Source organism: Pelophylax lessonae (assembly GCF_965119305.1).
Source record: "Pelophylax lessonae genome assembly, chromosome: 3".
Taxonomy (NCBI): Eukaryota; Metazoa; Chordata; class Amphibia; order Anura; family Ranidae; genus Pelophylax; species Pelophylax lessonae.
In genome coordinates this window covers 436,837,914-436,851,839 of record NC_138770.1, presented here as the reverse complement: position 1 = coordinate 436,851,839, position 13,926 = coordinate 436,837,914, and the positions used below count along the sequence as shown (strand labels likewise).

The following is a 13,926-nucleotide window of genomic DNA, read 5'->3' as shown; positions in this document are numbered from 1 at the left end:
GCACTTGAAAAATCTATTAAAATATTCCAATTATTACCGTTTGAAACAATGCATACAAATAAGCCACATACAAATGACACAAACCTAATTTGTGACTTCTAAGAAGTTAATGTACATAAGTATTATATTACTACCACTGAAAGCAAAAAGTAACCAGAAACCATATCCCAAAATAAAATAAACACAATATGGTATGTGACACTAAATCATACAACAAATTATTATTTTTTGTTTACATTGTCATTAAAAATCGAAACGACTGGTATGGCTTACCAATTGAGGGACCTATGGTGCAACAGATTATGAAATACTGTAAAAACCAACTGCACATCGTAGAGATACCCCTCAACAGTTGACTATTCTCTGTTTTAGCTTGATTTTCACCACTTTTCCACTAACAAACGGCTCAACATGACATGTCATGACATAGTATGAACATACTGGCTTTGGTTAATCTCACAAAAATGATGGTGTGAGCGATAGGGTAACGGATGTTGACGTAAGTACAAATTGTACTATTTGCAGGTTACAGTAAAGCACCTGCAATATATCCTGAAATACAGATTCTGCAGAGTTGCTCATATCTGTTTGTCTTGTAGGTTGCATTGCATTGCTAATCAGAAAGAGATAAAACTAAAGGTTATTTTTGTTCACGACGACGACGTAGACTGATGATCAGCTGGAGTTATTTAAGGTCTTTTAATCCTGGGAGCTGTAGATCGTATTCCTTTAGGAATGCTTGTGAAGTATAGAAATTTATATACCCTCTGTCCGTTTTTATAGTAACTATTGTCATAGAAAGTGTAATGATTTGACAAAAGGCATAGTGAATTATGTGGATAATACAATTGAAACATGACAATTTAAAATTTAAGGCCTTTATCTGAAAATGAGCACTCTTTTAGAAATAGTCTATGAACCATATTTACAAATGCTATAGTATCTTTTTATAGTTAAAAGTAACAGTTTTCTGTTCACAGTGCCAATATCTGGGTAGAAGAACCACAATGCGTCAGTAATTTGGCATGGAGTCAGTAGCTTAATATTTACAGAACATGTACAGATGCAACAATAAATTTGTTGCAAAAACATTTATGAACCCTCTGTCACAGCAAGGATACAATGGCTACGTTTGGTTACGAGCCAAACATGTCCATCCAACAGTCTCTGTGAACCTTTTTTTTTATTTTTTTTACGATCTCTCTACATATTAAATCCAAAGTGGTGTGAAATTGTACACAAGTACTTTTACGTTTTGTAGTATAGTGTGGGTAGTGCTTCAATCAAATTGTTTGCTCTTATCTAGCGAGTACAAAATGTAAAAATAAAAGAATATCTTGTCTGTGATCCTTTAGATATCAACAATACAAAGTTGTCTTCTGAGACAGACCTTTTCTAAGTCCAGTTGATGCTGGTGATCTTCTGTGGTTTTTGTTTAGTGTGATGTATTTGCTCTTGCAACATGGATTGACAGTCCATTTAGAGGATGGAAGCAGCTGCAAAAAGCTCTTAAAAGTAATAAAAAGTACCAACCCTGCTACATAATTCTGCAAATGACACCATCTGCTTTCAAAGTTTTTTTCAGGGATATCCACACATCTGAGTCCTCCTGTTCCATCTGTCGATTTTCATCATTGGAAAGTAGGGTTGCTGGTCTTGCTCATACTGAGATAAGACAGAAATGCTGGAAGGGCTGATATAGCAGTATACCAGATGGTGAGCAATGGATTTCCACCGCCACTCAGATATCTATACTCCTTCCTTCTGACTTTCCTTAAGCCTGCTGTAAAAAGCAACAGCAGCCCACCTGAGCATTATATGTATCCCTCTTCACCGAAAGCAGCAAGAAAAAGAACAGCAATGCTACAGGGAAGAGATGAATACTAGAGGGCTCCACCTTCACTGATCTTTTGGTCTTCTTTGCCTTCTTGGTCAGTTACCGGTAGCAGATGGTCATTGTCCTTGTCGCAATGCTTGTGTATGAGACTCCTCCATTTGGCCCTGTTCTTCCTGAGGTGACTTAGCATTTTTTCAGATAGGGGAGTCTCTCCAGTAAATCTTGACCACTCCAAAAACAATGGCTCTGCAATGTAGTTTATGAAGCCTGTGGACAATGAATAGAAAGAAGAGTCTGTGATGTAGAATATTATGTATAACAGTTAAGGACGTGTTAAAGAATAAACTCAAGGAAGCAGTGTTTAAGTTTACACTATCTGCTTAACAACAACCCACTGAAATGTTAGAGAAATACCAACACATTCATTGTAATAACATATGTTTTGAGGATTTATCTCTAGCTCTATGTGATGAAGGAAATGTAAAAATCCAAGATAACTCTGTGGTTGCCCCCCCCCCCCCCCGGGTACATCACTGCAGGCAGCTCCTATTCATACACCTACAGAATTCTTGGCAGGCCTTTTCTACTCTGTCTCAGCCACTAGATGGTGCTGTGCATATAGAAAGTAAATGATCTGCAGACCAGTAGGAATAAAAACACATCCTAGATTTTCTGGGGTCCTGGGATTCACATAATGCCAAGAGACATCATGACTCATATGCCAACAACTTATTATTTTGGTTGTCAGGTTTGCAAGGGGGACCCTATTTACATATAAAAGATGGAGCATATAAGAACACATTTTCACTACAATCAATTTGCAAGTATTTACAGCATGATCATGTAAAAATTGCTTACTGGCTTTGCTGCAGTCCTTTTTGTTTTTTTTTTTTGTTTTGTTTTTTAGGATTCAACAATATAGGTGCTCCCTTTTCTAGGGAAAAAAGGCCTTCCTACTGCATCTTTAACGATCCTGTCCAATTGCACTAAATCTCATTTTGCTAGTCAGGCTGTTAAAATACCAGTTATGTGTTAACTCATTTACCAACTCTGCATTGAAGTGACAAAAAGGATGCACGTCAATCACGGCACCTCCTACAATACAATTGTATTCAAGCTTCAACCCAGGAACCAACCTTCATGGTGCGTTTCACACTCCCAGGCCTAATCATAGGATTAAGCCCAGGAAGGTGAAGTGCGTCAGTGAGAGCAGTTCCTGGACAAGAACTGGTAAAATAAATCAGTATTCAAGAAAGTGATGTCATTGGTGTGTGGCCTTTCTATCCCTTGTATGGTGTTACAGGGCGCAAGGGACAAGCTCTGGGGGAATTGGGTCGCAGGATGTGCGCTTGAACTACATTGGTTTAACAACTCTTCATAGTTATGAAAAACACTGTTATCGTAACTTTGCAGGTTAATTTAGTAGCTTTTTAGGCCCTATTTATGCAGGAACAGTTTTGGTGCAGTTAAATTCATGTGGAACTGCCATTTCCGTCAATATCCAAAATGATCCCTATTTCCTCTAGGATAGGGGCTTTAAACATGCTAAATATGTTTGAGATAAAATAACAAAATTGTACTCTATTCATAATACAAGATTTTTTACCATTTACAATCCAATGATAATTGACAATGACCTTTGACTGCAAGAAAATATCTCTATTCCCTCCTAAACAACTACCTCTAAATACAGTTATTTTGACATAACATACCAATGTGCTAAGTATGTCCTTTATATGCCATTCATTCCATTAGTGCCCCGAATCCACATTCAGATATGTGCATATTAGGTGGCTGATATTCTCAACATGTTTCGCTATTCCCTTCTTCAGGAGACCAACACAAGATAATACCCACTTCCTGGGCTATACTCTTGTATTTATGTATCAGCTACCCACTTGCAATGTTTTCTTCTAGTGTTTACGTACCTACTGTATTATTTCATGGTTTTATCACTGTATTTGACCCCTCTAAAGTCCCTCCCTTAGAGGAAATAAGGACTGGTTTTAATACAGTGTATTTATGTGTGTGTTTGCAACCAGCATGCACAGTGGTTTGAGAATATCTCAGTACAGGACTGCAACCTCTTGCTAGTCATACTGTGCTGTGTACCAAGCTTACCTTTTGGAACTATATATAAAACTCACCCAAGCTTAACTGCCATATAAATGATGTGAAGTCACAGTGCTGGTGCTCAGGCTAACCAGTCCACTATAGATAAATCCAACAAAAAGCCGGAAACCCTGTGCTTCTTCTTAAAAGATCCTTTATTGATGCACAGCAGCAAATATAATGCTCATTGATGCTAACGCGTTTCGGCCTTAGCCTTCCTCATAGCACGCCTCAATGGACATTGTATTTGCTGTTGTGCATCAATAAAGGATCTTTTAAAAAGAAGCACTGAGTTGCCGGCTTTTTGTTGGATTTACCTTTTGGAACTACATTTCTCTGCACATAATGATTCTGGGAGATCACAGTGGCTGCAGATCAGTGGTGTTATACGCATTCTCTCCGAATGATCAATGACATAAATATTTTGAACAAAGTTACTATGCTGCATGCTTTCATTTAGTGGATATACATGTTTTTGTATGTGTCCCCAATTAGTATGTTTGTTTCCTGAGTATTTATGGAATGAGGAAAAGAGTCTCGAACACGGCTGAACACTGGAAATTGTCAGATGTGGCGTGGGATGTAAAAATATGAATTTTGTAGACATGATTTGTTACTTGTTGACATTTTATGTCTCACTAAATTGTACCTTTTAAACCTAAAACTGATATTTTAAGTGTTTTGGTATGGTAAATGGAGGGTAAACCTCAAAACAGTTTCTTATGTTGCTCAAAGATTGTTGTTAAGATTTCTGGCAATTACAAGGGGGTCCTTCTCTCCGTGGCGAATTTTCAATTATTTCTTTTACATGGTGAAGAATGCAGCAGGAGAAGCTTAAACACAAAGATGGGCGGGAACACCCAAATATTCCTAGTTGGACAGGAAAAAGAGTTGGAAACCTTGACAACTTATACAGGTGCAGCTCATGAAATTAGAATATCATCCAAAAGTTAATTTATTTAAGTAATTAAATTCAAAAAGTAAAACTCATATATTTTATATAGGTGCGTTACACACAGAGTGATATATTTAAAGCATTTCTTTTGCTTTTCATTTTGATGATTATGGCTTACAGCTAGTGAAAACCCTAAATTCAGTATTTTAGAATATTAGAATATTGCATAAGGATTTTTAATACATGAATGTTAGCTTACTGAAAAGTATGTCCATGTACAGTATAGTATGCACTCAATAATTGAGGGGCTCCTTTTGTATGAATAACTGCATTGATGCGGCGTGGCATGGAGGCAATCAATCTGTGGCACTGCTGAGGTGTTATGAAAACCCAGATTGCTTTGATAGCGGCCTTCAGCTCATCTGCATTGTTGAGTCTAGTGTCTCTCATCTTCCTCTTGACAATACCCCAAAGATTCTCTATGGGCTTTAGGTCAGGTGAGTTTGCTGGCCAATTAAGCACAGTGATACCATGATCATTAAACCAGGTATTGGTACTTTTGACAGTGTGGGCAGATGCCAAGTCCTGATAGAAAATTAAATTAGCATCTCTAAAAAGCTGGTGAGCAGAATGAAGCATGCTGTAGAATTTGAAGTGCTGTAGAATTTCCTAGCAGAGGGCTACACTGACTTTGGACTTGATAAAACAATGGGCCAACTACAGCAGATGACATGGCTCCCCAAATCATCACGGACTGTGGAAAATTTTGCATTTCATTTGGAAATCATGGTCCCAGAGTCTGGAGGAAGAGTGGAGAGGCACAGAATCCAAGTTGCATGAGGTCCAGTGTGAAGTTTCCACAGTCAGTGATGATTTGGGGACCCATGTCATCTGCTGGTGTTCGTCCACTGTGTTTTATCAAGTCCAAAGCCAGCGCAGCCCTCTACTTGGTAATTCTAGAGCACTTCATGCTTCCCTTTGCTGTGACCAGCTTTATAGAAATGCTGATTTCATTTTCCAGCATGTCTTGGTACCTGCCCACACTGCCAAAAGTACCAATTCATGGTATTACTGTGCTTGATTGGCCAACAAACTCGCCTGACCTAAACCCCATAAAGAATTTGTGAGGTATTGTCAAGATAAAGATGAGACACCAGACCCAACAATGCAGACAAGCTAAAAGCCGCTGTCAAAGCAATCTGGGCTTCCATAACACCTCCGCAGTGCCACAGGCTTATTACCTCCATGCCACGCCGCATTGATGCAGTAATTCATGCAAAAGGAGCCCTGAGCAGGTATTGAGTGCATACTTTTTAGTAAGCCACATTTCTGTATTAAGAACCTTTTTTTCTTTATTGGTCCTATGAAAAATTCAAAATTTCTGAGGTACTGAGTTTTGGGTTTTCACTTGCTGTAAGCCATAATGATCAAAATAAAAGAAAGACATGCTTGATATATATCATCCCGTGTGTCACAAATCTATATAAAATATGAGTTTCACTTTTTGAATTGAATTACTGATAATAATTGTTGATATTCTAATTTTAGGAGACGCACCTGTATAGGAGGCCATGTATAGAAACATATCATCATTAAATTCAGTTTCATATTGGTCCTTCTAAAATGATCTAAACCAGGGGCCTCCAAACTTTTGAAACAAAGGGCCAGTCTCCTGCCCTCCAAACTTTAGGGGTGCTGGATTGTGGCCAGTGAGAATAGAAAATTCCCTGGCATCGGTGGGATTAAACCAGGCTTGCTGGCCAGTTGGAGTAAAAAATGACATCATTGGTGTTAGTGGGAGAAATAGTGCCTCATCATTGGTGTCAGTCAGATAATTAGTTTTCCATCCCCTGTATCAGTGGGAGGAATAGTGCCCCATCATTGGTGTCATTGGGAAAATTAGTTCCCCATTCCTTGTGTCAGTGGGAGGAATAGTACCCCATTGTTGGTGTCTGTGGGAGGAGTAGTGCCCCATCATTGGTGTCATTGGGAAAATTAGTTCCCCATTCCTTGTGTCAGTGGGAGGAATAGTACCCCATTGTTGGTGTCTGTGGGAGGAGTAGTGCCCCATCATTGGTGTCATTGGGAAAATTAGTTCCCCATTCCTTGTGTCAGTGGGAGGAATAGTACCCCATTGTTGGTGTCTGTGGGAGGAGTAGTGCCCCATCATTGGTGTCATTGGGAAAATTAGTTCCCCATTCCTTGTGTCAGTGGGAGGACTAGTACCCTATTGTTGGTGTCTGTGGGAGGAGTAGTGCCCCATCATTGGTGTCATTGGAAGAATTAGTTCCCCCATTCCTAGTTTTAGTGGGAGGAATAGTTCCCCTTTCCTGGTGTCAGTGGGAGGAATAGTGCTCCGTCTTTGGTGTCAGTGGAAGAAATAGTGCTTCGTATCATCGGGTCACATCCGGCCCGTGGGCCGCAGACTGTAGACTCCTGATCTAAACAATTTAATGATATGAATATGTAAAACACACTTTGTTTTTCTGTTTGAGCCTACAGAAGTAACCTCAACATTACACTACTCATTGTACTACTCATTGTACCATATTTACACCTGCTCTTTATCTTGCATTATCTCATAAACACAGATGATATTTTTTTTAATGTACGTTTGGAAGTGAATCTAGTAGACTTCATGTTTCATGTCCAGTTGGATATGGATTTCATTTTAAAGAAAGTTATGCATTTATCACTGGACTGATAGAACTGAAATATTCAACAGTTCATCATGTGTCAATCCCGTCTTCTTCACCTAATTATCCTGGAAGTCTGTTTTATACAATCTATTTTGCATTATTGAAAGCCTGAATAATGTTCACATATTATAAGAAAAAAAGTAAATAAAAACGAATTAAAGGCTTAGTTCATCTTTTATTAACTATGCAGGTACAAGGTACCTGTAGATACAAACAGACCAAGAATAAATAATGCCCTTGCTATTGGTGCAGGCTATTTACACACCTCCTAAAGCCTAACTGAAAAACTCCCAGAGACGACTTCATCGCGTCTTGCCTTATTGCTGGGACATTGCTAAGATACTCCCAGCTGTTACTGCTCACCCCTTTCTCAGATTCAAACCCCCACACATGTGCTCTCCTATGTTGTAGTAGCTCTGAGCCCAACAATGCTGCAATAGAGGAGATATTGGACCTTTATATGTTCAGGGTTTCAGAGCTCGCTCAATAATAGCTGAGAGTGTCCTGAAAACAAAGCAGGTTTGGGTGATGCCATCTCTGGGATTTTTTTGGTCAGGCTTTGAGAGGTATGTAAATGGCTTAATTTACAGCCAGATATTTTTTTAACTTTAGTCAAAGCTGCAGTGTTTGTTTTTATCTACAGGAGCTCCTTACTCTCATAGGCAGTTTTTTTTTTAGTAAAGATGAACTAACCTCTTTAGCTTTCTGGAGTCTTTGAATAAAAAAGGAAAAACAGCAAAATCTTCAAATAGGGAAAATTTAATCTGGGCACACTCACCAACTTGAATATTAGGTATGGAGTCTTTTTGTTGGTTGCAAAGAGGGCTTATTTCCAGACCAAATTTCCGCTCAAGGTCTCCTAAAAAGCACATACAAAGAAAAGAAAACTGAATTTCCAGACACTAGCTTACAAAAGGCTTACCTAAAAACTGCAAACGCTGCATTAGCAAAAATAAAATGCAATAGTTATAGAACAGAAAACTGCTCTTTCTTCCTTGTTTTTTTTTTTTTTTGCTTTAAAGTGTTACTAAACCCAGGAGCCTGCATTCACTATATCTGGTCTCCCACAGTACACAGCACATGGAAATGCAATAGTTTTAGTAAATATAAACTGCTAAATACCTTTTCCCATCGGCAGCCTTTAGCAGTCTTGTGACTTCTATCAGTGCCTGGTTAAAGCGTGTAGGAGAAGTTTTCATTCTCCTCTGACTGTCCTATGAGGCTGTAGGACCCCTGACCCTCTGTCTGGACAGTGCTGATTGGCCCTGTGCAAATCACATGCACCCCCCCCCCCCCCAAAAAAAAAAACACTGTCTAAGAAATACACGACAAACTAAGATAGATTGGGGACTGTGGAAAGAGGGGAGGATTAGAAGACAGGATCAAACAGTTTTTTAGATAAAGGGCAAGATTAACCCCTTAGGTTGCACAGTGAGTATAACAAGATTATACTGTTGTGGGTTTAGTAGAACTTTAATTAAACAGACACATATTCCACACTTTTTAGGTGTCATTCATCAAGCCAATTTGGTCCATACACTAACATGAATCAGTGTAAATTTGTGGCAGGAATCACGTGTGTGCAATCTGCCACTGGCAGGAAGCCAGTACAAATCAATGATAGGCTGCCAAGCACTGTGGCTGTATGCATGAAACTGCACATCTGAGCAGTTACATGAGATTATAGAGAGATGAGCAACCTTGGACACAGACAGCTTGTTTTCAGGGCCGGTCATCTGTCCCCAATTGCAATTGCTTGGATTTGTAGTTACATACATAGAGTTGTGGCACTTGTTAGCCTGTGATTAATTTTTACAGGTTTTCTGGCTGCAGCTGACCACACACACACTTGGGCCCCCATCTTAGATATTCACTGATTTTAGCCCTCATTGGCCGCGGGAATAAGGCCTTTACTCCACTTAGGTTAGGCTTAATTCACAAAGCTTTCGCACATGCCACTGGAGCTTTAGTCATGTGGCTGTAATTTTAAAATCTCTTTGTTTTCAGCAGAAAACAAGGATCCTTATTCTAGAGTGTTAGCTTTGTGAACTGAGCCTATTTCGTTTTAATTCACCCAAATTCTGAGGGTTTGGAAGAAGAGGAGGAAAACCTTTCTCTCCACCCCCATACAAAAGAAATTAATTTTGGGTGGAGGTGATCTTTTCTGATCAATGATTTAAAGTGGTTGTAAACCTCAGACATAAAATATGAAAAAAACATATCCTTCTATAGTGTGTGCTTGTCTCAAAAGCACTAAGTATAATTTATGTCTGCTGCTTCATTCCTCTGCTATCAGCATGAATCATTTCTGACAAGTTGTCCTGACACCAAGAAAAAAAGTGGTGACAGGAGAGGGTGCTCCAGCTGATTGACAGCCACCACTCTGTTCCTGTGTGCTGTGTGAAGGGGGGCCTGTCCCCTTTCTCCAATCAACTCTCAGAGCTCTCATCACTGAGCTCTGCAGAGTGTAATTTCAGCTCTCAGCCTGCTTTTTTCTGACAGCTCAGAGAAGCTTTTCTAATTTTCAACTTTGAATGATGTACAGAAGAGAAGAGAAGAGAGCAGATAAACAGGTATGACGTATGTAGGATGATATGTTTTATCTCTGTGTATCACCTGGGGCCCGTCACTTCACTGGGAATATAGTATGTAAGGGTTTACAACCACTTTCATTGTTAGAATATTTGAAAACTTAGAAAAAAAACAATTCACTAGAAATTGTTATTTGTAATGTTATGTGGAAACTACGTAAGAAGCAGATGTTTATGGGGCCAATATAACCACATAAAACTGAGTCATGACCCAAGGCATAAAAGAGCCATGCAAAACAAGAATCTTGCTTTTACAGTCTCATCAAAAGAACCCATGGCATAATCTTGCAGATTTCTAGTAGTTCTTAACAATGTTTTCCTATATGCATTGGTGTGCCCACACACACACACACACACACACGAGAAATTCAAATCAAATCAATATTTGGTGTGACCACTCTTTGCCTTCAAAACAGTATCAATTCTTCTAGGTTCACTTGCACACGGTTTTTGAAGGAATTTGGCAGGTAGGTTGTTCCAAACATCTTAGAGAACTAACCACAGATCTTCTGTGAATGTAGGCTGCCTCAAATTCTTCCGTCTCATGTAATCCCAGACAGACTCAATGATGTTGAGATCAGGGCTCTGTGGGGTCCAAACCATCACTTCCAGGACTCCTTGTTCTTCTTTACACTGAACATAGTTCTTAATGACATTGGCTGTACTCTTGGGGTCGTTATCCTGCTGAAGAATACGTTTGGGGCCAATGCCAAGCCTCCCTAATGGTATGGCATGATGGATAAGCATCTGCCTGTATTTCCCAGCATTGATATTGACCAGATATCCAACTCCATTTTCAGAATTGCAACTCCAAACTTGCAAGGAACCTCCACTATGCTTCACTGTTGCCTGCAGACACTCATTATTGTACCGCTCTCCGGCCATTTGGCTGCTACAGGCAAATATTTCCGATTCTGACTCATCAATTCAGAGCACCTGCTGCCATTTTTCTGCACCCCAGTTCCTATGTTTTTGTGCATAATTGAGTCGCTTAGCCTTGTTTATGCATTGGAGGTATGGCTTTTTGGCCACAATTCTTCCATAAAGTCCACTTCTGGCCAGACTTCTCTGGACAGTAGAGGGGTATACCAGGGTCCCACTGGTTTCTGCCAGGTCTGTGATGATAGCACTTCTGGAAATCTTCCGATGTTAAGGGAAGTACAGTAAGCATGATGTGCCTTTCATCTGCTGCATTAGGTTTCCTTGGTTGGCCGCTGCGTCTACAGTCCTCAACGTTGCCTATTTCTTAGTGCTTCTTACAAAAGGGCTTGAACAGCACATCCTGAAAACCCAATCTTATTTGAAATATTTGCCTGGTAGAGATTTTGCTGATGCAGTATAACTATCTTGTGTCCTGTTGTTGCTGTGCTCAGTCTTGGCATGCTGTATGACCGGTAACATAAAACTGTCTTGCACAACCTCCCCTCAGTAGCAGAGTTTGGCTGTTCCTCACTCAGTTTTAGCCCCCTACATGGCTGTTTCTGTTAATGAGACTGTGTTTCCTCCTACTATATATGAAATTGAGGATCACTAGCACCTGCTTGAAAAATCATACACCTGACTCTTAATTCTACAAAATCCCTGACTTTGAGGAAGTGTACAAGTGTAAAAACTGATGCTGGTGTGAAGTCAAAGGATAGTCACACCAAATATTGATTTGATTTAGATATTTCTGTTTGCTCATTTTGCATTTTGTAAATTGATAAATAGCATTTTTTTCACACCTGCTTAAAACTTTTGCACAGTACTATATATATATATATATATATATATATATATATATATATATATATATATATATATATATTAGAAAATATAAACATATATACTAATTGATGCAAAAATACATACACCACATTGTGTTTTCTGATTATACATGTTTAAAATGTGCAAGATCGCATGTTAAACCATGGATGCTAAAAGTGATTAAATAACACAGCGATGGGATGTGAATAGGTAAAAGAAATGCCGGAGAACAGTATATCAGTATGTGAAGAAGGAGCAGGAAACAGAGAGGGATAGTGCACGAGGCAGGAGGAGTTGGGAAGCTTAAGTGACTGCATTCAAGGATATGGAAAGCCTGAGGCTCAGAGCAATGGGTACACTAAATCTCCAAGTCTGCAATGAGCAGCCTGTATTTCCTAATTCCTACTTCATTACAGAAATGAATACAAGTTAAAGCTAAATAACTCCAAACTTGCTAACTGATTTTGAGCCTTAGCCTTGTCCTCGGCGGATATTTTACCCATTGTGTAAATACACAGCTGAAAGCCCATGGCTTAGTCCAGTGTTTTTGGACTGTCTTTATTTTCTGGCAGTATCTGACCTTGTCTGTAGAATTCTTCACAGACTCTCTCACTCCACTGCTTGCTTAGCTCCCAAACACGACAAGGATTGCAGATATCAGCACACTTCAGAGCAATCTGCAAGAAAACGCAGGGTTTAGGCATAAAGGCAAGTGTCCTGTTATTCACCTGTACAGTTATCATATCTCAACATTATGTCATCATGTGGATCTCTTTGATTTTGGCAGCTATTGGGGCCATTTCTGTACCCTAACTACAGCCTTGTCAACCTAATCATACAAATTTGTATAGCATAACTCCTATTTTACTAATGATAGCTGTTTTATGAAACTATGGGGAATATGTACTACATTTATACATTCTATTCAAGAGTACAACTCATGTTAGTTGTGTTACTTGCTATCTTAGGTATGTAATAATGGCATAATGTTACCAATGAAGAGTAATGATGGCCAAGTATGTGCCCTTATTTGACAGTTTAGGTTATATTAGATTTCTTTTGGTGGAAATAAAAGTTAATCATTTTCTCAAAATAATAATAAACTGCTTAGGTATTGAACAGAAAGCATATAAAATGTGATCATACAGTATAATGAACATACAAATCCGTGTTCAGCTATTATTTAACAGTTTCTGTTGTCCCCATATAAACTGGACAGCTGGTCAGCAATGAACATCTGGAACATGCAGATGTGCCTGTATGGGCATATAGCCAAACCTTAGACAGATGGGGATACCGAAAATGTTGGCTTTCAATAATTTGTTCACATATACATGCAAAGGAGATTATCTAAATACGGTTAATATGCAAAAATGCTATTGCAAAAATTTCTACCACAAGCCACAGGAAAAGAGGAATCCACGTCACAAAAGTCACAAACTTTTATTTATTGAGCACAAAGCACTTTGCACCTGATCACCACTTGAAAAGACTTTATTTATTGAATTTTACATTTATTTTAATCACATATATTGATCACCACCGAAAAGACTTATTTATCTATTTATTAATTTCTTGGAACCTTTTATTAATTTTCATATGTTTAATTGATTTGTATTTTTTACTTATACTATAAAGATAAGTTTTCAATATTGTTCACATACATTAAGTTAATTGTTTTCTTTTGCGGCAAGCGCTGTATATAGCCTAGGCTATTTTTCTGTTAATTATATATTTGGCTGGAAACAGCCATATTTGCCCAATGCATACTACTTGCAGTATGCACAGTGGTTGTACTTCTTTGTTAAGAACAGAAGTACGAGTGAGAATTAAATACAGAACTCCCTTTCGGTGTTACTCTAATGTTTCTCTACTTAGGCTTTACCAAAACCATATAATATGAGGTCAAACCTAGACTCTTTCAATTTTTATGCAATCCGGCAGGCCCTTGCACTACACAGTTGAAGGTAAATCTAAAGGAAATTGAATATGAGAATTGTATAATGTATGGCCAGCTTAAATATAATAAGAATAACATAGAAGAGT

The 13,926-nt window shown here is 38.7% G+C and overlaps 1 protein-coding gene across 2 annotated transcripts in view; it reads right to left on the bottom strand.

Moving 5' to 3' along the window:
- Positions 1-362: 362 nt before the first annotated feature.
- The window catches only part of PDE7B (phosphodiesterase 7B), a 466,602-nt gene continuing 453,038 nt past the window's right edge, over positions 363-13,926 (bottom strand). For both annotated transcript variants that reach the window (XM_082249720.1, XM_082249719.1), the window contains 3 exons: positions 12,461-12,557; positions 8,322-8,402; positions 363-2,104 (listed from right to left, as the gene is read on the bottom strand). In XM_082249720.1, coding sequence (XP_082105846.1) covers positions 1,884-2,104; positions 8,322-8,402; positions 12,461-12,557 — 399 coding nt within the window. In that variant the 3' untranslated portion in view covers positions 363-1,883. The remainder of the gene's footprint in view (positions 2,105-8,321; positions 8,403-12,460; positions 12,558-13,926) is intronic.